The sequence below is a fragment of the Ornithodoros turicata genome, chromosome 7, assembly GCF_037126465.1.
Source record: "Ornithodoros turicata isolate Travis chromosome 7, ASM3712646v1, whole genome shotgun sequence".
Taxonomy (NCBI): domain Eukaryota; kingdom Metazoa; phylum Arthropoda; class Arachnida; order Ixodida; family Argasidae; genus Ornithodoros; species Ornithodoros turicata.
Window position 1 is genome coordinate 56,600,397 of NC_088207.1, and position 27,826 is coordinate 56,628,222.

At 45.0% G+C, this 27,826-nt stretch overlaps 1 protein-coding gene across 2 annotated transcripts in view; it reads left to right on the forward strand.

Moving 5' to 3' along the window:
* LOC135401686 (delta-like protein B) overlaps nt 1–27,826 on the forward strand; it is a 125,198-nt gene that overhangs the window by 89,946 nt on the left and 7,426 nt on the right. The window contains exons 3-6 of one of the 2 annotated variants that reach the window (XM_064634205.1): nt 12,226–12,331; nt 23,791–23,883; nt 25,384–25,668; nt 25,770–25,833. In XM_064634205.1, coding sequence (XP_064490275.1) covers nt 23,809–23,883; nt 25,384–25,668; nt 25,770–25,833 — 424 coding nt within the window. In that variant the 5' untranslated portion in view covers nt 12,226–12,331; nt 23,791–23,808. Of the gene's footprint in view, nt 1–12,225; nt 12,332–21,794; nt 23,884–25,383; nt 25,669–25,769; nt 25,834–27,826 lie in introns of those variants that run through there. The other variant, XM_064634206.1, reaches the window with a different exon arrangement.

The following is a 27,826-nucleotide window of genomic DNA, read 5'->3' on the forward strand; positions in this document are numbered from 1 at the left end:
CATCCCGCTGTTCCGTAAACTTTTGTCCCAAGCTGTACCATGCCATAGTTCGATGGATCCCACGCTCTGGGGGTCAGTTGTCGAACACGATTCCAAATGATCCACAGAGGATGGTATGAGCGGGACAAAATGAAATCATGTTTATTTATTTATTTATTTATTAGTTTCACGTGCCCGCCAACAGCGTGAGACTACATAGAAGTGCACGGAAAGAAGGTTAACGTTGGGTCGGGTTTTTCGGAGGTCGTTCGCTAAAAGCGTCAGTCTTCTCGCGGAAATGACGCGTAGGAAATCACGGCTGCGCAATGCGCTATAACCCAGCCTAACCACACCTACTATTTCGAGACATAAAATAAAGCTCATCGAATGAAATGAGCTGTTACATCATTTCTCACCTCTTGCCTTCCAAATTGGACACATATTAACTCTGGATCGAAAAGCTCTATGACGACGAAAATGAAAATACGTCCGGGCTCCTATAGTAGCCAATTATTCGAATACATTTTTCGCATTTTTTAAATTTGCGGAAAGGAGGCACGCACTAAGTGACGTCACATTTACATCACGTGACACGTATATTAACCTGTACGTGTGAGTGGTGCAAATTAATCGAAATTGAACTATACAGCAGGTCATAATTTTGAGAAATTTTATGGGATTTCTTCCATTTGTTTCCGTCGTCGGAACCGCGCAATCTCTTATCTCTTCCCATGGTTGTCAACCCCGTGTATGGTTTATAATGTCTCGAGGAAGAACGCCCCGCAAGAAAGGTGGACTACAAGATCAACACCGACAACCGCACGATCTCCCAACACTTATTCACAAAATACTCCGCGGATACCCACGGATATCCGCGTTTATTCGTTCTCTTCATTGTGACTGCGCGTATGCGTCACACGCGCGCGCGGAAGACATCAACAACAACTTCCTCCATTGCATGGCTCGGCCTCTTCAAAAAAGACCTCGGTGCGTTGACACCAAACCGATAATGGTAAACGGAGCCAATAGACTTTCCATTTCATTCGACCCAGGTCTTCGACCGCGGAAAAGGGACCAGGGAAATGGATCGGGAAATGAGGGTGCCGACCCTCGGGGTGCATCATGGCGGCGCGTCACCCCCCTCCTTACAATGGCGCCACGGGTTTAGAAGAGTATGTAGGGGTTTTTGAGCAGATGTCTGGTGGAAGAAGACTTCCGAAACACAAGGCGGACACTTCCTCTTCCTTGTGGTGCGGAAGTTCAATGTCCGTTTCCTCAGCTGGACCTCCCGGAACAAACCGCGTGCTCGTGTCGTTGAACTGGGATTTGAACACTTTTAAGAAGGGAGACCCGGTGGTTCCTTCCAGGGACTGTGCGAAAGGGATTATTATTTTGAGTGAGAGTGAATTTCAGCTGGCACGTGGCGTCTTGTGGTGATGTTGACGGAAAGGCTGCATGTTTATCATGTTCAGGGGCATAGGTAAAAGTGGTACAGATGTATACAGATGTTCACTCTGCTATACATGGCTACCTTCGTGTGTCACCTTTTCAAGTATCCACGTCATGAGTAGGTCGTGGTAACATGAGAGACGGTAATAGGCACTTTTAGTTGACCATTTGTAACGTTAACGTGGAGGTATCCACTTAATAGAACCAATTAATGGCAGCGTGTGTGACTCAGAATCTCATTCGTTGATCGAGTGCGATAGGCGTACTGTATACTTCGAGAATCACGCTATCACTCTCCATTCTATACTAACACTATCTAATCTTCTTGTTTGTTATCCGGAATTTCGCGTATAAAGAGAGAGCATTGAAAGTGCCTAAATAGTTTACAAGTACAGAAAGACCCCTATCCTCACTCTAAATCTTTTCACACCTTTAAAGGTGTAATAAGGTGCATGGCACACTCCTTTTTAGGTGTAATTTTGGTAACATCATAATGGAGCACGGTTTCGCACAAATTTTCTTTACTCGAGTGTTGTCTGTCCTCCAAAAATTCAGTCTCGCAACATCTCAACATTGTTCAACAGTATTGTAGACACTTGCGCGTGCTCGATTATCGATAACGATGCATACATGCATTAGCTCGTACCTACGATATCTAAGACATAATGAAAGCAAGATTTGCACTGACACTTGATCTTTAGTAATGCTTTCCGAATTTTGTAAAATATCATCCTGGAGATGCAATGTTACGCAACCAGGTTCAATGTGCATAGCGCACACCTTTAAAGGTGTGAAAAAGTTTATTGTTAGCGCCTGTCCAGTCAAATCGCATTAAAAACAATCAGAAACTCTTGGAAAATAAGAATAAGTAAATGAGAATATAGGAAACTAGAAAAGTAAGGATAAAATAAGAAAGAGGTGTCGCAACAATGAATGATGCGTTTCAAGGGAGGATTCCTAGTACAGCAACAAACGACAACAACTTTATTTGTGGCTTTGGAGAGGCTTTGGCTTTGGCTGCGCAACAAACGAAAATTGTACGCAAACAATGAATAGGATAAAGTTCCACAACGATTTATGACTGCTGACCATCCTTATCGTTTGTAGTTTGGGAGTACGTAAACCCTTTCTGCATAATCTAGTTTCAAACCAAGGATGGAAGCTAACATCCTTCGTTGTATCCTGTAAATCCTAGCTGTAACATTATATAGCTCTCTCGAACCATTGCGCTGCTTGAGAGCCCGAAATCGAATTCCTATTGGCTGCACGCTAAGTCCGGATCGCCTCCTGCACGGGGATTGGTGGACTTATCGAACGAACGAGCGGTTAGCGGTTCCTATCTCCGTGTCTCCGCAGGCGGTATATGAACTTGATAACGTAATCCTTTATGGTCTCGAGGGCTGTCGTAAATCAAATCCTCGAGCGGTTCTTGAAGTGCATGTTGGCCGGAGTGGTTGATCTCAGGTTATAAATGTTTAACTGCCGAAATAAAACGCGCGGGATTGCTCAAGATATACCTTTACATGCTCCAATGCGAAGGCACGCAACTACACTCTTAAAAATGAACTTCACTGCATAGCACTCTCCTAGCCAACCATAATCTCGAATGATATCGTTATCTGCCCTGATTTGTTGAAAACGGGAGGCGTACGCCTTTTTTGTGACACTTATGCTGTTCATAATTGTCACAAAAAAGGCGTACGCCTACCGTTTTCAACAAATCAGGATGTGATGTGATGTGATGTGATGTGAATAAAGAAAAAAAAATGGGGATGTGAGTTTCGACGAAGTCAAACTGGCTACCCCAGTACACTTAATACAGAAAGTTCAATCCGATGATGAGATGATGAAAACGCAAAAGGATGATGTCCAGAGATGAACAGAGATGATAATGGAGTTCAACATGTAGGTCAAAAGTTCAAGAGCTGCGCCCAAGTTAGAGTAACAAATCAGGGCAAATAACGATATCATTCGAGATTATGGTTGGCTAGGAGCGTGCTATGCGGTGAAGTTCATTCTTAAGAGTGTATATTCCCTGTCTCGATGGAAAGGTATAGCCAAACCGAGACTAACACACAAATTGATAAACACAACACTCCAAAACGTATAAGAACAAGGAAATAAGACAACCGTTACAAAGCCATATACTGTTGGATTCGATAGTATATAAGCTAATCAGCTTGGGGCAATACAACAAGAGACATGAGAGCCAAAATCTCCCTTTTATTTTTTCTTAAAACCAACAAACCAATCAGAACTTTCCCTGCGGAATCTGGGATAGGACTTTTCTATTTCACTTTGAACGATTTTCCGTTTTCCTCTCCTTTTATTTGACTTTAAATTTTTGTGCAGAGCTGCGAAGTGCAGGACATTTACGCAGCAAAATAAATTAACGTGCGATGCGCAATACTAAATACGGCGCACCGTATACGAAATTATAGGCCTGAAGCTTTTCCTGACTATACTGTTTGCGCACTCTTTTTACTTTTTTTTTTTTTGGAGGCCGTATTTTGTGACTTTATGTCGCAAGACAATTGTGACAATTGAACGGTGCAGATGCGTCAGTTTTTGGCCGTCAGATTAGTAGTAATTTTGACCACCAGAGGGTCCTTTAAGGACATTGTTAAAGCACTAAAGGAGCTGCAATCTCAGAAAATTTATTATTGAATAGCCTAAGCCCTCAGTATCCTTACGTCACACTGTTCGTCACAGTCGCGCTCGTTGTTGTTTTTAGAAAATTAAAATTGAATATTACGGGTAACACTGTGTCGAAGTCGCCACCAACTGCGCATTGCTCGTCAAGTACGGCGGCAAAACTACAGTGCATGCGCACAACACTGTGTCTGAAACAAAAGAAGTCGGCTACGTGTCGGCTACGTAGTCATCATAAGCAGCAAGCCAGTCGGGAACATAGATCACTGTTGCTCGACAAATTGGGGATTATTGCCCACCAGGCGTCGCCCGGAGCCATTTTACCGAAATTTTACTCGCAAATTAAAAATATTTAGCGTTCCCTGTCACTATATTTACAAGCAATGTTCTTTAGACAATGCATTTCCGAAGATGAGGTCGGGAACATAGATCACTGTTGCTCGACAAATTGGGGATTATTGCCCACCAGGCGTCGCCCGGAGCCATTTTACCGAAATTTTACTCGCAAATTAAAAATATTTAGCGTTCCCTGTCACTATATTTACAAGCAATGTTCTTTAGACAATGCATTTCCGAAGATGAGGTCGGGAACATAGATCACTGTTGCTCGACAAATTGGGGATTATTGCCCACCAGGCGTCGCCCGGAGCCATTTTACCAAAATTTTACTCGCAAATTAAAAATTAAATTTAGCGTTCCCTGTCACTGCGTCTACAAGCAATGTTCTTTAGACAGTGCATTTCCGAAGATGAGGAGGCACACGCGGAAGTGGATGCTCCGAGTAACACGGTAACCATATAACAAAGGAGGAGGACAAGGCCACATAGTCTGGACGACTATTCAGCATGTTGTGTATACCACGCGTCCGTGTTTTGCCAGCATCGCGAGCGTGCCGCAATTTTACGAGGCCGCGCCGCGCAGGTGATTAATAAATAAGAGTGTCAGCAGAAGTCTCTCCAGGTGAACAACTGTACGACCGAAAACAAGGCTGTCTCTATGTTTTTCGCCCCAGGGCGCGAGGCCTCGGGTGAGAAGACGGCACCCCGAAGAGGCACATCTTTGCACGCAGCTGTTGCCAGTTGTCGTATCCTCCATGGAAAGATGGAGAGCCACTGAAAGAGCATCTGCCACCACTATATTAACTTCGGTTCGCCATTTTTAGGTTGCCACCACAAGTGTGGTGAGGGATGTGCACGGTGCAGAAAGAGACGCCAAAAGCGTGTGATGGTGATGGAAGATTTTTTAAGGCTTTTAAAGCGGTACTGCGACACGGTAATTTAATTTCACGTTCGGGGCTCCCCCGAGGTAAAGTACCAGGCTTGAAATGAAACCCAGATCTTTTTTTTTGTTTTTTAAATTCAATGTTAGCGCCGCGAAGCAGCACTGACTATGAGTGGCGTACAGATGTGTACAGATGGAGTGAGGACAGCAGGAAGGAGTGGGGGACAGGGGAGTTAATGTGCGTCCTGGGCCGACTTCAGGGAGAACTGTGCCGACATTCGTCTGGTATGTCTTCGGAAAACGCTGGGAAAACCTCAGACAGCACAACTGGTGGTAGGATTCGAACCCAACACCTCCCAGTCTCCAGCACGACCTTGGCAACGACACCCGGATGAATAAAGAGAGCTAATTTCGACGCTACGTATATTTGAGGATGTGATATACGTTAAAAAATCCTGTAAGAAAGGACCGTCGTACAACGACCTTCCAGTCGACTTCAAAACATGTTATTCCTCGTGGACTACTGACCACAGTATCGAAAACCCCACGCGAAACAGTGACGTAGTTTGACTGTTATTCGATGGAATACATTATAAGAGCAGACGCCGGATGTTGAGAGTATGCCGGAATTCCCTCTCTGGAAAAACGAGAAAACGTCACTCCCTAAACAGCCAATCAGAACACGGCCTTGAGAAAAGGAATGGCGCGGCCGTCTGGACGGCGCCTTTCTCCTCCGAGCGCCTCTCCTCTCACTCCTCTCGTTAGGGAATGACGTCACGGAGCCGGAGCATCTGCAGCTGCGGAAGCAGCGCTTATCTTTAAAGTTCGTTTATTCGATATCTAAGCACTTTTGGGACGAAAAAAATTGCCAAGTAGATTGCCGGCCGATGCCGAAAACATTATGGTATCGGTTTCGAAGATGGGTTTCCGGATCCGACTAACACGAATAAAAAATAAAAAAAAGAACAATAGAACTCACGCATATTGATTGAAAGTCCCGTATATAACGCCGACCCTATACCTGTAAGCGTCGCGAAAAAAGAAAAACAACAACAACACAACAACAAACAAACAAACTGCGAGTAACAGCGAAGTATACAGAGTTCAATATACATGTATCGCTCTATATAACTCAGTAAACCCGAACAAACATAGCACCTCTCTCCCTGCAGTCTCCAGACATTCGATCAAACAACGACGAAGCCCACATTGTAAATTTACCCATACCCACCTCGAAACCTCAAGGTAAACCCGCGTTTCGATTAATCCTTCACCAGATTTTTTTTTCCTCAACATTGTAAAGTCTCGACACCACCAAGGATCATCATGGCCGACCTCAACAAACAAGAAGGCCACGGAAACCCTCTTTCACGTAAAAAAAAATAAAAAATAAATAAAAATACGGCAGGGTGACTTCCTCTTTTCGTGAATCCAGAAGAACACCTCCGGGATCTTTCTTTATCGTGCCAAGGTTCCTCAGTGGGCGACAGATGGAGAAGCAGGCCCACTTCCGGTTCGTCCAATCATGTCGTGCACCCCACTTCCGCTAGCGACACTAGCGCCGCCTGGCGCGGGTCTCAAACGCGTGCCGAGTTTTTTCAAAGCCTGGGCGCCGCGTCTTTTTCTCCTTGTCTCTCACTTTTTGGCTTGGATTGGATTGGATTGGATTGGCAAAAGAAAGAAAAACACTTTCTCACTGTTTAATCGAGTTGATTTGTAGTACTATTTGGTATCATTTACCGTATATTTATTAACGAATTGATCGCGCACAAAAACATAAATTAATACTATTCAGGGGTGCCTTTACCAACCTGGAAAACAGGGAATTGTGAACTTTTGATGCGACTGAAAAAGTCGGGGGATTGTCAGGGAATTTTTCCAAAAAGCGGCTGAAGTCAGGGAAAATCGCGGACAAGCACCGTGACAATGCGCAGCAAATCGAGAGTGCGCGAATGAGTGGTTGAGCGACCACGTCGCAAGCACAACATCGCCGCGAGTATAGCAGTTAGCCAATATACGACATGCTCGGAAGCAAAAAAGTAGTCCAGCCTCGCTCATCCGTTTTATGAGGGTTCTGTACCAAAATGTAGCAGCAGGCACCAAGTTCCATTTTGTTTTGCTTTCAGGGAATTTGCTTGAAAGAATCAGTGAAAACATGGAAAAGTCACGAGGAAAAACTTACACACACTGGCTTAACGCAACAATGAAACAAAATGTAATATATATTGTGTAAATATATATAATATATAATAATAATATATATATATAATAATATATAAACAGCTGTCCAGTACTGGCATGGCAACGTTTGAGTTACAAACATATGCTATACGTGCAGCCAAAGAGCTCTGGCTATTTTTTTCCTTTTATATAATAATAATATATAATATATATATATATATATATATATATATAAAGAAGTTGCAAAAGAAGAAGAAGAAGACGCGGAAACAGATTTTAGGGAAGTTACAAACGCTAGTTTAAAGTAACATGGGCAAGGGGTCGACGTTTCGACAGTGGCACTGTCTTCGTCAGGACAAAAGATGCATAGGTGGTTACACATTACTTAAATAGGTTTGGTACGTGACGTCATAAAATAGGGACAGCTTGAAAGCACACTGCGAATGTAGTTTATATATATATATATATAGAAGTTCAAAAAAAGACGCGGCACTGTCGAAACGTCGACCCCTTGCCCATTTTACTTTTTAACGTCTCCCCATGTAATAAACTAGTGTTTTTAACTTCCCTAAAATCTGTTTCCGCGTCTTTTTTTGAACTTCTGTAAAACTTCGTGGCCGTTTGATAATCCTTTTACCTCACCCTATATATATATATATATATATATACACACTCTTGTAATAAAGAAATGCTTAACAAAACGAAACGAACGAAAATGAGCGAGTCTTTTAATAGACACAGCGTAGTAATAACAGCAGTACCAGACGCGCCCGGAATTTCGACATCAAGGAATCCACGTCTCGCCTGCGAGATTTTTTTTCTTTAAAGTCGAAAAATATCCCGTATACACGTTCGGAGAAAGTTGGAGCGAATTTCCGCGAAGTCGTTTTCCTTAGCAGGACGGATGCCATGTGTGGACAAGGCCACCGCAACGGTTGCCCTTCTTACTGCACGAGCCATATGCTGCTCCATAAACCAGGTAGTATAGAGCCTATCTGAGACGGAAGTATTTATATTCCAGACAGAAGAAAACTGCTCCCTATATACAACGTTGCGGTGGAATGCGCACCCGTACTTTCAATTTGTAAAATGACTGTTAATGTTGAAGGGAACACTTTATAGTGGGAAACACAAATCTTTTAGAACATTTAGGTGCGACAACTGTCTTTTCGCAAAGTAAATGCGAGGCTGGTTTTATACGACTTTTTTTTTCTTTCTTTCTCTCACCTTCTCGTGCTCCTTAGATCCGCAAATTGACCCGACGTAGGCTTAGGCACAGAAACGCTGTGTGCTGAAAAACATGACATTTTTGGTGACAAAGATACAGCTTTTTTCTGAGTCCGACGGAGAATTGTACAAAACCTGGCACGCAGCGTTGCTGACCAACACGTCACTAAGTCGACACGTTTTCTCGCTTTGTCGGCTTCTTCAGCGTTGCCACATTTGCGCACGCGTAGGTGTAGCGCGCGCAAGGACACTTTGCGAGATTCGCTATATATTTCGGAAGTTGTGCGCGTACACGCGCGCTATACAACAAGCTCTTGCGAGAGCATATCTCGCAGGATTTCGACTCGTTCGAGATTGAACGCGCCGGCGACGCAGCAGCAAGCACGAAAGCGCGGTTCAAACGAGACTATACGTATACACGAATACGTAGATGTAAACGAGAGTATATAGGCAAAATCAAATAACGTAATAAATAAATAAATAAATAAAAATAAATTTGTATATGTATCTCGCTTAATAGCGTCTAGTCAGTTGTTATTACAGCTGCATGCTGTCTGTGTCGTGTACGATTCAGTTACAGTTCAGATACAGCTGCATGATAGTTACTCTCGCGTCGAGAGCGGAAAGAGCGTGCACTTGGTACGTATTTCTACACTCTAAGAAAAGAAGGAGTAATTTTACTCCTTTTGAGGACTAAATGCATTGCCAGAAAAAATACTCCCTTTCGGGAGTAAATGAATGTCACAGAATGGAGACTGCATTTCAGGATCTGTTCTAACAGTTCCAGGTATACATAATTCGTGTGCATGCATGAAAATACTTTGAATCAAACCGTCAACCGTGATATATCGAGTGATACAATATCTTGCTGCATACATATATGGCCCAATTTGCGAAGAAAGAAGCACTAACTGTTTCTTATACTCTGTGTGGGCGGACAATTTCTAAGTTGGCTGAGTTATACGGCGTTATGCCGTCAAAGTGACCAAGAGCACATATTCACGTAAACTGCTGCATTCGGAAGACCATTCGCGAAGTTCAGTGACAATTTGCAGTCCTGGGGAGTAAATGTCGGGGTTAGGGGACTTATATAGGGAGCAATTGCAGTCGAGGGGGCTAAAAGCTGCAATTACTCCCCATTTTACTCCTTTTTTTTTTCTTAGGGTGTGCACCGTCGTATGTAGAAAGCGTACAGTCTTTAAAAAAAAGGTGTACTTTAACTCCTTTCCTTGCCGTATATATCACTCCCATTTGGAGAGTACAATTACTCTCAAAAAAGGAGTCTCTTACCCCCTTAGGAGTCTCTTACGCTCTAACCCCTACTGCAGCGTAATATTACTCTCCTGCAGGGAGAAAGGGAGTTATGCTACTCCCTTGAGAGAATGAGGAGACTGCTTGCCTTGTCGCAGTGTATAGTACGTCCCGCCAAAGCTCACTATAGCTTTTTCCACCTGGGAAATCTTTTACAACGCGCTCCAATCTGAACGTGTCTAAGCTCATTTCTATGCCAACAAGTTCCCGCGGCGTTCTCAGTTGGGTTCGAACTCGCGACCAGTTAGCGGTCTTCAGCGCATTCGATAGCTCAGACGGGAACAACAAAAGATCCCGGAAAAATGCTTCGAATACCACAATAAACCGCCGTGTCTTCTGAGCCGGGAAGCGGAATTTCATATAAAAACCTTCCGCAAACTCGGTGAACCGCCACGGCTTCATCAGCACCATCAAAATCTTCCTTCTCGCAAACACACAATAAACTTTTTTTTTTTTTTCACCTTTATCCCCCTTAAATTCAGCACGTGACACAAACACAGGAAATCTATTGCCAAACATGGTGACGCACTTCCGGTTAACCAGACTCCTCCGGTCCGTCCTATTTCCCAATTCCTGAGACGTGCTTGTAGAGGCTGAATATAAAAAAAAAAAAAAAAAAAAAAACAGAGGAGGGGGAATCCACCACTATAAGAAAATCAGAATAAAAGAAAAAAGAAAAAAGCCAGGGGGTTAACGTTCCAATTCCGACATATCCCCCGAAAGCTTGATCATCCCCACAGATGAGTTAAAACCCCATAAAGATGGTGGGGAGAGGATATTTTGCAGGGTAGGTGAACGACCTAGTGTTCGACTCCGGCTCGACCTGACCCCCGAGGTGTTTGAACTCCGGTTAGCCAACGTATAAATTTGAGGCTTTTTTGGGGTAAATAGATTGTGGGTCATGATCTGCTTGGCTGCGTGCGGGCGCTAATCATCGTGTTCGGTATTGTCTGCGTGTCTGGTATAGGGACGCCGCGTGCGTGTGTTTCGTTAAAAAAAAAACCCGGTGTCGACGTTTTTTTTTCTTTGTTTTTTGAGAATCACGGTCGGGATGTATGCTAGTCTTAGTCGGTACCTTAGGATAGAGTATGTATTTTAGAAACGAAGCAAGACACGAATACATAATGTTCTTGTCGTTCATGATTTCATTGCTGCGTTCGCTCGCTTCATTTTCATCGTCATTTGTTGATTATGCAATGACTGGCATTATTTCTTAGTTTTGTTTTTCATTTCGTGTTAGCGCCGCGTAGCAACTGTGGCTGTGAGCGCCGTACGTGAACAGATGGAGAGGACAGCAGAAAAGAGGTGGAGATAAGGAGTTATTTATCCGTGTCAATCGGTTGGGAAGAAGACGCATTTACTATGCTCTTGAAAAGAGGGTAAACGAGCACAGATGAATTTATGTAACCCAGCACATATTAATAAAAGAGAGGTCGAAAAATATTTGTACTAGAACACCGTGCGCCAAACGTAAGAACTAAAACGAGAACTAAAACTTCGGTGTACTTCACATTTGAGATATACGCCAATGGATCTGAAAGGAATTGGTTAATGAATGATAGCAATGATGAATTATTAGTGAATTAATGATGGACTTAAATGATGTTATAACGTGTAATAGAAATTGAATCACCAGAAAATAAAAAAATAACTAGCGTGATATGCGCGACAAAAACAATAATAAAAAAGCTAGACGAGTAACACCGTCACAGACCGGTATGTTTATTTTACCCTTCATAAATGTTTATTTTCTACAACATTTCTACAAGTGTTCGCATTTTTCACCATCAAGCCCCACACGAAATGTACGTACTATGCAAGCAGGCATGCCAAAATAACGCGTGCAAAAGGTGTTTGTCGCCTTCCCTGCTTTCAAAATAGCAGATCTTGGATATAGCGTAAACTGTACTGGACTCATCGCGACCAAATTATGGAAATGCACCCTTATAAAAAAGCCATCTGTAAAAGAAAGATTCCGAGCAGCAACCTCCTTTGGTAGGCACCCGTTGTCACGGAGGCGAAGCAAGGGTGTGGGAAAGAGAGCTCGTGGCGGCGTGACGTAACAGCACGCGCCCAACGCCGCGACCATCGCTAGAGGGAGAAAAACGGTTAACAGTCTCTCAAAAAAAGTGACCATTGTTTTGGGCTGTGGATTTCTACGTCGTTGGATTGTTACATTAATGCGTGTGTTTGTTTGCCACGCAGACAGCGCCTGTGTTGTGAAACGGTGTCCATCGGTATGGTGATCTCGATCATCCCGAGCACTCACGGATTATTCCGGCGTAGTCCACAAACTTCAACGTGACAACGGGTGAGTGATGTTTGTGAGTTTCGATGGTTTCAACACTTTATATGCTTGTCATTTTGGCCCGAACTGTGTAGAAGGTGGATGTACAGTTGTCGAAGTGTTGTCATGAGCGTTGATTGGGCGGTGTCGTCTGCGAGTGTTTTGATATAACCCTTTCTAACTTAATGTCTCATTTGTATTTTTAGGCTTAACTGTGTAAGTTGTTTTTTGCTCATTTAAAGCGCATAGATATCGATCAATGCTGCGAAAGTGACCATGGGTTTTTTTTTTAGCGTACACTGACTCACACATACCACTTGGATGGCGTGATTGAAGTCACATCGTCTTGTATAGTAGTAATTTAGCGGCTAGCTTTTTCCAGCCTCGAATCAGTAGCGTCAATACTGCAGGGCAATTCTGTTGAAATGACCACTTGTGGAAAGAAGGCGCTCCAGACAGGTACTTTTGTGCGTGTACGCCGAAGTTGTAGAGTGCATCCGTCTGTGTGAGGTTACGGGAAAATACCGCGCTTTTGCACCTGCTTTTCATTTCGGCGGCGTCCGCCGGCAATGCAAATGTCGGCTACGACACTGTGGCTGTAATCAATCAACGGGCTTCGCTTTATACCGTCGACCACTGTATTTCGGCGTCTCGGTTGTTGCCATGGTTACCATGGTAATATAGTTCTAACCGTTTCGTTGCAATTATGAGAAGCAGAATGAATGATTTTAAACAGAAAGTTTCACTTCGCATCGGTAAACATGTAGCCGAACTTTGGTTCGCAGGTGTAACTTTAGTCAGACTCCGGCTCATAAAACGTAGTGCACTCGCTCTTATGATAAGTCGGTTCTCTCGAAAACGCAGCCACAGCTGAAGCCATACCTGAACATAAGCCGACTGACCACAAGCAATATCTTATTACACGGTTGTCACTCGTCGACTTTTCCGTCTTTCTTGACGATATATAGTATATCGATGGCTGTTAATCATTCGTTGAAGAGTCGCCTCGCTGTAGCTTTGTGCATCGCGTATGTCAGCTGTCTTGCAAACGTGCTCCAATAGAGCTTGTCATCGCTCCTCATCTTCAATTTATCGGCCACCCCCGCATCGAAGAAACAGCTGCGACCCTATGCTCCGACCTGACCTGGGCTCGAACCGCACCCTACTGGGTCAAAAGGACACCTATCAATAGCATACGGGTAGTAGCACCATGCGAATAAATAGGCGACCCGAAACGTCTTTTCTATGAAGGCATCAGGAACATAAAGTGTGTAGTATATCGGAGGTGGATGTAGGAACGGGGGTGCGAGGAGGAATGAAGAGAGGGACCACGTGACTGGCGCGTGCGGAGAAGGACAGATGGGTGTAGTTGGAAAGGTGTTATTGTGGAAGCTCGGAGGCTATATTGTGCAGCTGGTACCACGGACAGATGGACGTACGGACTTCTTGCATCGCAAAAAGACGATTTGGGATCATTTTCTTCAAAGATGGTGGGGGGAGGGGGGATGTAAGAGAGAAGGAGGGAAGCATGACCACTTGTTCGTGATTCGTCGAAGGAGACAGAGTGTATATATTCGTCGGGTTGTTCCGATTGGTGCGTGGCACGCGCCGCGGCAGAGACGCGGGCGAAGGTGTGTGTGTGTGTGCTGTTTGTGTTCACTCTATACTGAAAAGAAAAATTTCTTAAGAGGGTGGTGGGGGGTAGGAAGGACATGAGGGGAGGGGTATGCAGCTGTCGCGTGCTACACGCGTGCCAGGTTGGCACCATATGGGGGGAAAAAAAAAGATCCGAGGAAGTTGCGGAAGACGTTTTCGTTTGTCGCGTCGTATACTCTGAAGTGTGCGGGCTGGGCTTTCGTGAAAGACCTTGGGGTTGAAAAGTTTAAAGCGCGGCAGAGGGACTCCGGAACCACAGGCTATACAGTGAACCCTCGTTATTATGACCATGGTCGTTCCCGAAAATTTTTGTCATAATGCGGAATTGTCATATTAACGGGCGAGATTTGCAGAGGTTCCACAGCATTGTCCCCCAGGAGTATGGTCATAAAGCGCGTATGTCAGATTATCGGGGATCATATTAACGAGGGTTCACTGTATACCTCCTGTTTTGCCTTTTGCCCTGGAGTATAAAGCGTGTACACCCTGCGTTTCACTGCGCACTTAACTATAGATCACATGGTTGCCATCATGGCGGCAGTCTTTTTTCTACCCCCCTTTTTTTGCGCGTGCGCGCGCTTATAAAGGATGGACGGTTAATGTCGGATAATGCAACTTATTCAGCTTAGCAACTTGCAGAAACTCTATAATTGTTCAGCACCTGCCGTAACACCAACTACAGTGAACCCTCGTTAATATGACCCCCGATAATCTGACATATGTGCTTTCGACCATACTCTTGGGGAACAATGCTGTGAAACCCCTGTAAATCACCCCCGTTAATATGACAATTCCGCATTATGACCAAAATTTTCAGGAACGACCATGGTCATAATAACGAGGGTTCACTTATTAGTAATCGCCAAACCTCATTCGTAACGTAACAACCTCACGAGTTCCATCATATCAAGCGCCTAAACATAACGCGCAAAAATAAACAGAAAAAAATGACAACGTTATAGCCCTTTCTAGGAGAGGTGTCTCAGATATGCAGGAACACGTGGGTGACTTCCGCACCTAGCGCTTTTTTCGCCGCGTGGGGCGCACGTGCGGCGTCGGTGTCCGCGCGTGCAGACCCTTGGCGTGGACCGGAAGCCGTTGGCCGGAAATGGCGTCTGGCCACTTCCCGGAAGAAGCAATGTCTTTTGGGCACACGCATGTTTTGCCGCAAGAGGTTTTGCCTCAAATGTATCGTTGCCTATAGTTTTTTCTTTCTTCCTTGCCACCTCTCCCCCTTTTTATTTTATTTTATTTATTTATTTATTTTTTGTACGCTCGATGTAGCGGCGTATAGTAGTGACTTTCATCTTTCATCGTTAATTTCTTAGGCAAATTGAGGCTTTCTATGTATTTGTCCCTTCTATGTTGTTCCAGCCTCAGAACATCAGTTCTTTCATGTAGCGTAATTTGTTCCATTGCACGCCAAAGTGAGCAGCAGAAGTCCGCGTCAGTCTTAGTAATTGCTCTGCTTCCACAAAGTCCCGACGCATTTGAATCGTGTCACGAACTCTTATAGAAAACCCCTCGGTGTCAGCCATTTATTCTGGCACCACATTTTTTTCTTTCTTTTCTTTCGTATATTCCATTCTTAACATCTTGATTTGATACGCGTATAATGTTGTTTAGCCTGTGGGCAACGTTGTTGCGTTGTTGTGGTTCGATTCGATTTTTGCTTCGTATTAATCCGTTTATTTATGTTTTTGTGCCGGGTGTCGTTCAACAGTCGAGAGGAACTCTGCGGCGAAAATGTTTGACGCTTAACGCGGCATTGTGTCCCCGTGGACACGAAGCCCCTTAGGCAGCTGTCAGAAAAATAACTGAATAGATAAAAGTAGTAATAGGTAAGTGTCGCATCCCTGCACTTTGAGAAGCGAATAATGGACTAGTATACCCGACGAAACCCGTTCTATAGAACCCGTTCTTTCGTAAAAGGGCACGAGTTTCAATCAGGGCGCGAACACGTTCTTCTTTTTTATTTTTATTTTTTGCAAAAATAATTTTGTCACGGGACCTACGTCCTTTTTTTTTTTTTTTTTCGCAGCCGGTTTTGGAAACTGGAGAAAATGTCGAAATTGCGTTCTTCCGAACGGAAAAAAAATTGGCCTTTCTCTCTTTCTCTCTCTCTTCATTGTCTCTTCCGTTTTTCTTTCTCACGCGAGGGCGAGGGGGACGAACCGGTGCTGGTAACGGACTCGTGATTTTGCTCACAAAAGCCAGGAATTTTTGTCGGCTCGTGACGGAGAATAATGTGGAGCAGCATATAGAACGTGTGTGCTGTTATACACATGACGGAATTTGTTGCCGACGTCGACCCGTTCTCGCCTCTCAGCTTTTTCTTTTTCTTTTTTTTTTATATATATACATGTATAGGCTGTGTAGCTGTACTGACGAAGGACGGTGGCGAAATCGGTGTGTGTCTCTACATGATTGAGTGCATCGCGAAGGAGGGACCGTGATTGTGTGAGCGCTGCGCAGACCTGCGTCCTGGGCCGACTTCATGCAGAACTCTGCAGACATCCGCCCGAAAGAGCTGCCAGAAGAGACCCAGTGGAAGCCCTATAGCCAGCACCGGCAGGTTAATTGTTCATGCAGTATCATCGCGGGATATTGTAGAGACCACAATGGGCCTCTTGAGAAAGGCAAGAAGGAAAAGGGAAAGCGGGAATTGCGGCTTCCTTCTCGTCGTGCTCAAGACTGTAGGAGGTGGTGGGTTCGAATCCCGGCGCCCCAAGCAGCACAACATGTTGGCCCAATATGGGACCAATATTGGCAATACCGGCCCAATATTGGGCCAACATGCTGTGCTGCTTTGGGGCCGGTTGTGCTGTCTAAGGTTTTTCCTGGGTTTTCCGGCAGACTTTCCAGACGGATATGTCGGCCCAGTTTTCCTCGAAGTCGGCCCAGGACGCACTCTAATCCCCCATGTCCCCCACTCCTTCCGCTGTCCTCTCTCCATCTGTCCACATCTATACGCCTCTCATGGCAACAGTTGCTTCGCGGCGCCAACACAGAATAAAAAAAAAAATTCTGCGTGTCGCACTTGCCGAATAATACTAAACTCCTGACGTCGGAGCAGCAAATGTCATTCCCATTGGCTCTCGAAATGCACGTGACCTCTCCCAAACGCCGCCACATCAGGCGTTTGAACACAATTCCCCTCGGCACAGTTCCCCTAGAAGTCGGCCCAGGACGCACATTTCCCCAGGGCGTCAGTCGTGACGTTGCCCACATACGCGAGGCCGACAACGGCAAGCCCTTTCACCATCACCACCACCACCACCACCTTGAACACAATTTGGAGGTACCGGAATGACAGCCCCGCTCTTATACCCGTAGACGTCCACCCGCGCCAACTAACGAACGGACCCCATCGCAGTTTTTAACAGCAGCTGTTTGACGCGATTCTAAATTGCAGCAACTGCTCACACTGCACGTTTACCACTTCGTGCGAAGTAACGATCCGTTTCTCGCGTGCATCAGCCGCGCAAGAACGCGCAGACGTTTGATCTCGTAATTGGACCGATTCCGGGAAAAAAAAAAAAAAAAACCGACAACCCTTCCAGTAATTGCTTTTCATTTCAAGTGGGAGACAGAGGTGTTCTCTGTATCTTGGGTGATAACTTCCTGACGGGGAGATATACCTGAGCGACGACGCAGAAAGCAAGCTGGTGCCCGGATCTGTGGCTTTTTCCGGTGATGGGGTTATGAAATCACCCATCTGGCGTTCACGGGTTTCTCCTTTCTCTTAAATTGCCGTTAAGTTACGCGTGAATGAATGAAAAAATACCGCAAGAAAAGATACTTTAGCCGAGTAAAAAATGCCTCGTTAGCGATAGCTCCAAGTTGGTGCTCAAAGACTGGGGTTGTGTGGAGGGTGGCGTTTTGGAATCTCTCTGTGTATACGGAGTCTGGTGTGTGAGGTTTTTTTTTTTCCCGAGTGTTCTTGCTGACCCAGGTACAGGATGAAGTCTGCCTAGGACGCATACTGTCCCCTCCTGTCCTCTCTATATATGCGCGTCAGTACGGCGTTTACACGGAGGTTTCCTCGAAAAGAAGGGATAGGGTTGCTTGGTGGGCGGTCTTCCTTCCTTCTAAGGTGCCACCGCTCAGAGTACTGGTTAAGAGTCATGCCCGCGCGTTATCCCTTCCTCGAGTAAAAGTCCAATTCCAAGGTGCAAGTTCCCGACTGTACCTTCGGAAGACAACTTTACATGCCGACATTCAAAGCGTATTCAAGCGGTGTAATTCTGACGAGATGTCGTATAGGGAATTTTTTGTTTTTGTTTATCGTACTTTTTTTTTCCTTGACTCTTTGACCGCTTTCTGCTCGTCCCCCCCCCCCCATATTTTTTCTTTTTTTTTTTGTGTGTGTGGGCAATGGCGTAGAGCTGACAGGCTTCCCCGCAGGACACGGGAGAGCTGCAGAGAAGCCGTACTGCAGGGTAAACTTACCCCGCGGGAGGCTGCCGATTCAACGAAAACCGGAGAGAAGTCCCCAAAGACATGCCATCCCAAAGATCTAACCCTTAAAATTATGAGTGGGGTAAGACAGGGGCGAGAAGGTAAAATGATTTTCTTTGGGGTTAAAAATTCTACTACTATAGGTATCCCAGTAACCGTTCCTTTTACTCCAGTTTTCGTATGTATCGTTTGTGTGACTGACACCGTTAAGAAATTTAATGGAACGTCTTGGCGTTTTACCGTTTGGTGTAGGGATACGCGAATTAAAATAATAGGATTAACTTATTCCTTAGTCAGTTGAGAGCATAAATTTAGTTAGCGAAACAGGGATATAATTAACTGAATTAAGTAAAACTTACCAAGGTAAATTCCACGCCCAATACCTCTCCAACGGAGAGGGTATCACTCATCACTCACATCGCTGCTGTAATTGCACGAATAATTTATCTTAATGCATTCATTTAATAAATAATCAATTTTAAATGTGCTACGATGAATCTCTACGGAAAGTATAATCCGGGCGAAATCCTTCATTGGAAAACCACGCATCGATTTAATTAAATCCCCCGTTCGTCCCCGCACCAGTCGGTTGGAGATGACTTAGATTGCCCCTCCCCTACTTTCCTCCTTCTCCTCCTCTAGCGGTGCCGTTGCAATAAAATTAATTTGCCGGCTCATTGGACAAATGAACCCGTCAACACCCCCTCCCTTGCTCGTTTTTCAACCTCAAAAGATAAAGGACGAGCGTTTCTTGGTGAGGCAAAGCAATCTAAGATCCCTCTATGGAATTGAGGGGGAACCTCGAAGGTATATCCCACAGTGGAGAAGACTCCGTTTTTATCTCAAAAAAGAGAGGAGGACTCCAAGAAGAAGTATATATACGTGGCAGGTGGTGGAAACACAACAGCCAGCTGCTTCCCTGAGGCGGGAGATCCAGAGGGGACGACTTCCGCCGGACCCTGAGGAAGATCCACCCTGGGTTTTTGTCTACGGGGACGACGTTTCCGCGTCTGTGTAGTATACGGTGGGTCTTGGGTGGGTTTATTATTTTTGGCGGCACCTCCCCATATAAGGAATATAGTTCGACCTTGAAACTGCCTGTGTCTATCACACGCGGGGATAGGAGTAGAAGGATTTGGAACGGATATCAATTGAGTCATCGTACATGTGGTATATAGAGATGCGTTATTTTTGGGAGTTGGGCTAATGGTGGTTTTTTGTTTTCGGATGCTATATCATGTAGCGAGGAAAGGGCTGACAGTGCAAAGGTGTACGAGGCAATGGACATTCTATGGACTGTTATTTTCGCCTATGTCGAGAGAGGGGTGGATAAGGAGGAGGTGTAGGTGTAAGCTAGGGAAACTGTTCAGCTGGTATAAAAACAAACAAAGAAATATAAATTGTACGCAAAACCCACCTGCATTATTATAATGTGCATATGCTTACACCCTATGTGTAATTAACGAGCACGAATATGAATAGTATAGTTAATTCCTTCAAATTATCGATTTCACTTAAGTGGCTTTCCCCTCTAAACATAAATTATCATTGGCGATGAGCTATGGAAACTCACGTCAACAGTATATCCTCGGAAGACTTTGCACGGAATTCCCGGCATATGTATCTGTTCTTGTCATCGTCATTGTGTCCACACATGTACATGTAGTCACCAGCGTCAAAATCTTCATTAATTGGAAGGTTTATTTCTGTGGCGACGTTTTAAAATGAAGGATCTTTCTCGGCACGACTTCCTGGTATGCGTGTCAAATATGGGCGTAAATTGGCATCCAGTGATTGACGTACTTAGATATAGGGCGTGACGCCAGACTTGTGCCCGTTACCGAAAAAAAGGAACTAAATACCGTTACCCGTTACTTCAGAAAAAAGTAACTAAATACGTTACTCGTTACCAACATACAAAAGTAACGAGTTCTCGTTACTCACAGGTAACGAGTTACTTTTACGTTATCGCAGCATAGTTAAAGGAGCCAACAAACATGCCGTCACTTGCCTTCAACTCTTTATTTATGCAGAATTGCACTTCAGAAGAAGCTGATACTCGAAATTTGTCGTCCGTCCTTCGTGTTCCGTGTCTCTCGGCCCGTTACCATGAATCTAGATCAGTTTGCCTGGACCTTCTCTCTTGTTTCCGAAGTGGGGGTGATCGGAGATTACGAAAACACAAGAAAAAACACTGGTTTTCGTGCCACCGATCACCAACGGTTCCCAAAAAGTCCAGACTTGTGCCCGTTACTCGAAAAAAGTAATTGATTACCGTTACCGTTACTTCTACGCAAAAAGTAATTGATTACCTTTACCGTTACTTCTACGCAAAAAGTAATTGATTACCGTTACCAATTACTCGACTCCAAATGTAATTGAGTAACGAGTAAAAAAGTAACGCGTTACTCCGGTCGTTACTTTGCATTCACACAAATTATACCTGTCTTTGTGTGCCCCAGAAAAAAAGAAAAAAAGAAAGGAAAGAAAGAAAGGTTCAATAGCGGAACAGCTGAAATAACACGAAAAACAAAAACGCTTAGCACAGGTAGATCTGTACGTCTACTGTATTTATCGTCCGGGAAGACGTTGACCCGATTGTGGAAGAACATTGCCTGGAACTTCCCCATGACTCACTAAACCTCTAAACCTTCAGGTACCAGCATACTGGTGTAGGAAAAGATTAGGGAGAGAGACCCTGAAATTCCAGAACGTTAGTACAGTGACCTGTGCTTGCTATAGTAGAACGATCCAACAAAGGCTGACGGCACGAGGGGCTTGACTTGGGGCAGAACATCTGAAAAATAAGTTAATCTCTGCCGGAAAAGTAATCAATTACTGAGTAATCGATTACTCCAAAAAGTAATTGATTACTCGAAAAATTACTTTCACAGTAAAGTAACTGATTACTCGAAAAATTACTAAAAAAAGTAATTGATTACAAGTAACGCAATTACTAGTAACGCGTTACGCACAAGTCTGCGCAAAAACAGACGAGGTGCTGCGTCATAATTTAGAGCGCCCAGAAGCTTAGCAAAGACAAGAAAAGGCTAGAAGTCGAAACGCGTTTTTTGTAGCCATAGCACAATTGGTGGCCATTCTTGGGAAAGAGTGATGGTCGGAGATTACGAAAAACAAGAGAAAACACAACAACACATCCAGTGAGGGACTGCAATAATACTTTGAGTCACACGTCACACAGGTGAAATCTGCACGCAATGCGCCACACGGACTGCCGAAATGTGCTCCCCCGTGCTCAAGAAAAGGAACGAGTAACGTCAGTAACGAGTTACCAATTTTTGTAACTGATTCCGTTACTATTACCATTTTTTAAAAAGTAACTGAATCGTTACTTCGTTACCAAAAAAAGTAACCGTTACCAAGTAACGAGTTACTTGTAACGAGTTAGGCACAACTCTGCGTGACGCGTATATAGTGCGCGTGAAGGGTATAGTAAGTTGGTATAGGCGTACTATATATATACACAGCCATGTTTATATAGCAAGACGATGCACTAACATTTTTAACCAGTCGTGGCTTCAAATTTTTTCTGACAAAATACAAACACAAAAGAACCATATGCTGTGATTACCATATTATTTGAAGAATTTATACGTATAATTGCTGGTATATAATATAACGTAAATAGCGATACGATAAAAGACCCCCGGAAAAGTCCCCCCACCGGTATATACTCCCTCAGTGTTTGTCGCCACAGTCTTTTGCTCGTTCCGTTTACTTTACACGACCGTCACCCTGAAGATATCAAATCCCTCGGAAGTATATAGCTCAAACCGCGGTGGTGAGCCACAAGAACTTCGGCTTCTGCGCGCAGGAAGTGCGATTTTATGAGGTATATAGCTTTTCTGGGGGCTCAGGCGATGTGTGTTTTAGGGGTCTCTGTTGACGAAGAAGGATCTTGTGTTATACTGCACGCCGAACCTCGGTGCTGGTTATCTGGCTTCCGCTATACCTTTATTGGGTGGGGATTGTAAAGGAGTCGAGTGGATTGTGGGCTGTATTAGAGCTTAACGCTGGCGGGGCTTCCGTGCATGCGGTGTTTCACTGTATATACGCATACGAAGAAGGTCGCTGTTAGCATGTTCAGTTGATTGCTATTGTGCTAATGCTGTACTGACAATGGTTACAGCGAAATTAAACTGTAATGCAGTGATAATAACAGTAGTAATAATAACTTTATTTTTGTTTAGGTGCCCCAAAACAACCACTATAGGGTCTTCTTATTGGTGCACCACAAAATGTTATATACATGTTTAAGTAGGTTACGAAAAACAGAGACATTCAAATATATACCAATAGATAAATAAATATATACCATAGCGACGGTTAAACTTGGTAGTGTTTTTTTTTTTCTTCTTCTTTTCTTCTTAGATATGTGTTTTATAGGAACGCGGAGAGACTTCTTTTGGTCGTCTGGGGAAAGACAGATTTTTTATCCACAGTTGAATCTGCGAGCGATTTGCATACAAATAAAAAGTGTCTACCTCTAAATTGTTCTGTTGCTTTTCCTTCTGCGCGAGAAGAAGAACAACAGCAACTTGTTTAAGTACTAGCAAAGAACAAGAAGGTACATGCGACATCTTCTGCTCTTTTTGTTCCACCGTTAGTTATCCGACAGCCGCGTATGCGATTCAGATTCAATAATCTCGCGCCGTCTATTTGAATAGTCGCCTTGCAATTACGCTTCATACACACGTATGACATGCTTTTTTAACAGAAGGGCCGGAAATCTGATAGCGGCGTTTCCGTAAATGGAGGAATTGCGACAAAAATTCGCTCACACATCCCGCAAATGTTTGAGAAAAAGAAAAAAAAACGGATCGTGAGAGAAGAAATCCAGTCGGTCGAACACGTACCCGCCGCCAAAGTACCCGCCATACCCAACCGGCAGAGATGCCGCAGCCACGCCGACTGACGCGCTTCAGCGCGAGGCGCGTCGCGAGAGAGAAGCGGCAGTGCACGTGACCTCCCTCGCCTTCTGATTGGCCCCGAGCGCGCGGGCGAGCGCGCGGGGAGAGGGAACCGGTACAAAACTGCTCCGCGTTCCTCCACCCCATCAGCTATATCATCCGCAGACGAGCGCGTCGCGTGATTCTGCGTCCCAAGTTTTTTTTTGTGTTCTATGCGCGCAAAGAACGCGAGCTCAACGACGTTCACGATGCTGTCCAGGTAGCGACGACTTCACATTTCACCGTCAACCCATTTTGGATTACGATGGATTGTTGTGCGTGCTGCGGATTTCTCCGGCCCTTCGACGGAGGATTTTGTGTGGCAATGTGTGTGTGATCTGTGGTGTTGTTGTTGTTGTTGTATCTGCATATCGGCACCCCCCTTGTTGGATTAAGTGAGGTGAACCTCCCAAGATGCGTCTGCCTCGGTTACCAAGGCGGACTGAAGCCTTCGTACTGTGCATTCTGGCCATGGTCGTCCTACCTCAGGTCAGTACCTCTTGTTCACAGTGCGTTGGAGGATCGCGAGGTACGGGAAAGGGAGAGTGGAAACGTCCCGCATGGGGGTACCCTACGACGCTAAGGGATCTTACACTATTTTTAAAGCAGACGCGACGGCGGCCCCCGAAAAGTTTTCGAGTGGAGACGCTTCCTTCGGTCGCTTGCCGACAACGACGGAGCCGCGATTTGTCTGGCAGGGTTCGTCTTTTTCGGCAGATGTGACGGTAGTCACTTTTTTTTCTTTTTTTAAAGGGCATGTGTTTGAGAAGGAAGTGTGTATCGGTGTCGTGTTTCGACGTGGGCGAACCAGCGATCGGCATTGAATACATGTGGGCGATGTGATCGGCGCATTTTTTTGGGTCGGTCTGTGGGCCGATTTCCTCGTCTTCGCGAATTTCTCGCAGTCGTCCGAAGTCATTTCCGTTCCGTTGGACAGACTCGGCACGTACAGTAGGTTCTTTCCAGTCGGAACTCGAGGCGTTTTGAAACTTTAGGGGGGGGGGGGGCGAACGATGAATGGAAAGGCAATTTCCTATGGGCACGATCGCCCGCAGGAGAACTGCACATGGGTAGCCTGGTCATTTCCTTCTTGTTCTTTTCTTTTTCGTGCTGCTGCTCCTGCAGTAGGCAAAAGAGGGAAATGCTACACAGTCAAGGTTGCGGCGCGGTTACGCGATCGGGGAGCGATGGACCCCATTTTTCTTCCACTTTTATTCTTACGTTCCTCGCGTTCGATGCATGCGTCTCGCCCGGAGAAAAAGGTGAGATCCATGACGAAAACCCGAGACTGGGAAAAAGACGAAAAACAGACGACACAACACAACGTCTTACGTCTTTTTCCCAGTCTCGGGTTTTCGTCATGGATCTTAGCCACCAGCTCGCTTGCTTTTTAACCATTTTATCTGAAAAAGGTGAGCCTTGCGTGGAAGAATCGGCCGATTATTATGAGCCATGCCCGTTAAGTGGATTGGCGTTATTAATGTGCCTGCGGTCGGTGTTGGACAAGTTACGCAATCGCTTCGTGAGTCGTATATACATTTTTTTCTGCGTAAAAAATAATAATAAAGGATTACGACGTGTAATTGCGTGGTTGATCGGGTAGAAATCATCTCGATAGGGAATAGAGTAGAGACTGAGTTGTCGAAAAATTTTTTCTTTTTTTTTTTGGTTCGTGGGATCTTAATTTAGGCGTCCTGCTTTGAAGCGCAACACTTTTTTGAAAATATGTCACGAGCTTAGTGCATCACGAAATTTGTGTCCACTTCGCCTTTCTGTATTTTCACGTTGGCTCTTTCTAAACTGCGATTTTTCCATCAACTGAACGCGTGTTTTCGCAATGCTTGCTTCCGAGAGTGCGTCAGCCGAAACGTCGAGCGTATAGCTTTGAGAAAACATTGTTTCAGTTGTAGTGTACGCGATACGCGATAAAACTCTCGTTGCCTGCACGCAATGAACGATGTTTTTGTTGACGGAACCGTATCTCGGCAGGGGTGTCAATCATCTGGTGTCTTCGAGCTCCGTCTTGGGTCCTTCCGCGACGCGGCAGGTCTGGACGCCGAAGGTTCCTGTTGCTCGACGGGTTTACCGCGGGGATCCAAGGGCACGACGTGCCCGGGTCCCTGCCGAGCTTCGTTCCGGGTCTGCCTGAAGCACTACCAGAAAACCATCGACCTCACTTCTCCGTGCACGTTCGGTGAGCTCAGTACTCCCGTGCTCGCCTTCAACGGTACGCAGCAGCCAGCCATTCGGTTTCCCTTCGAGTTCTCGTGGCCGGTGAGTTTACTCTGCGAGTAGTACATTTTTCTAGCGACGTCTCCGACAGTGCTCGTCAACTAACCCAACATTTTTTTTTTTTTTTTCATTTTAATCAACAGGGAACGTTTTCACTGATCATCGAAGCCTGGCACGAGAGTGACCCCGCCGTTGCGTCATCAGACGGTAAGTCGAAGAATATTCCTCTCTCGTTCTTTTAGTCGTTTAACTTCCACCCGACGTCGTGCACACCAGAAATGTGATTTCCTTATCGCGTTATTGTTTTCCCGTCATTTATCGGGCGTGTCCATCTCGCTTGGCTCTTCGATTAGATCGCGCAGCGTCTTATTTTAAAGCGGATGATAACGTCGCAGTCCGACTACCGGCCGGAACAACTTTTCCGCAACTTCCATTGTTCGTTGAGTAATTCGGAGGATGGTATCGGTAGCCCGCCGGGTGAGCTACTAGGAGTGGAGAGGAAGGCCCCCGTAAAGGGGGGTATTTCGTTGGGGATGTGTGTGGGGGAGCTCGTCGGACGAGCACTCGTTTCGTTTCGTTTTCTTGAGCGGCAGAGTTTGAGAAGCGGCTCTCCACTCGATGGCGTCTGCAGGTGCAATGGCAAATTGGATTATAGCTTGAAGGCAGCGCACTAATTTGCAAAATTTTTTTCTCTGACGCGAGGGCGTCAGAGTTTATATCCTTGACGCAATGACGCCTGCTTAGGTTTTCGTGTAGGTTTTGGTCAGTGTAGGTCATAAGCCCCGCGTTGTGAGCATATCCGCGATTTTGTATTGGTTTTCACGAGGAATTGAGATACGTCACGACCAATAGGCTTCGCTTTGGTCACCTAACAAGAATAGCGTCGTTGATGCGCCGCATTTTACAACACCGACTGGAGCCTCACGATTCCCAGCTGATGTACATTGTCGAAACATCGTTGCACCGTGTTCTCGATTACGCTTCGAGCTTCTGGTAGCAAAATGTCAGCGAGCCTTTAAGAAAAAAACAAACAAAAACTGAACGTTGTCATCGGCGGCACAGGTGGAAGACCGTGCACTTTGCCCCGAAAGAGAGAGAGAGAGAAAAAAAAGGAAGACAAATAAAAACCGATAAAAGCTCACTTGGAACGGTTAGAGATTAAGAAGGGCTCTATATGCCCTGCCTATCGGCTAAAGAAAAAGACGGGAGAGATGGAGAGAGAGACACACGGCGCAAAAGGTAGTACAAGAAAATAGACCGTGAGAAAATAACCGTCTTGGCTGGCTTTTTACCCCTCCCTCCCCTCGCTTCGCCGAGGAAACCAGTTTTTTTGTGCTACCTTCTCCTCCGGTGAGCAGCTCTTTTGTGTCTTTTCTTGGCCTCCTCCTCCATGCAGCTGTTTATATGGTTATATATCCGGCCGGCTACCGCGCTTGCTTTTTAATCGCTGCTGGTGAGAAAGGCAGAGAGCTCCCTCTTGCGGGGAGCGTTTTCTTTTGCCCGCTTTTAGTTGCTCTAATCGGCGATGGTGGCGCTTTCGTTTATATTTATTTATTTACTTATTTTTTGTTCTTGGAAAGGAGCAATTTGAAGAAGAAAAACGAAACAAAAGGTAGTGGTCCACACTTGGGGAGTCCTCTCGAAGACACGAAATGTCTTTTCCACTGTGATTCCCGCGATTTCCTTTTTTAAGGGAGGTTATTTTTTTTTTTTACTGGTTACGCCGATATGGAGACATAATGCTTTACGGTTTACCATACAAGTCAGTGTTTAGAAGGAGGGAAAGGACACTGACAAACTGATGCATACTGAGTTAGGAGGAACGAAAGGAGTAAAAGGAGCTGTTCCATGTTGCCCTTATCGTCCGTGTGTCATGGTTCTGACATCCGTATCTAATTAATTCACCAATTAAAAGTTTGAAGAAATCTGCGTAATCTGTGTAGAGGCGCGAAAGCGAAAACAAAGCGTTTTAATAGGAGTCTGTTTGAGTTTTTGACCGGACATAGGACTACACGTTTTTAAAGGCCATCTAGAGGAAGAACAAATTTTATCTTTTTTTTTAAAAAAAAAAGAAAAACAAGGATAGCAGCAGCCACGAGAAAGTTAGAGAGAAAGAAGAATATAATTTCTCTGCGCTTGACTGCTTTTCTGGAGGGTCGCGCTCTCACGGTTGCCTCGTCGTATTTTTTTCTTTTCTCTC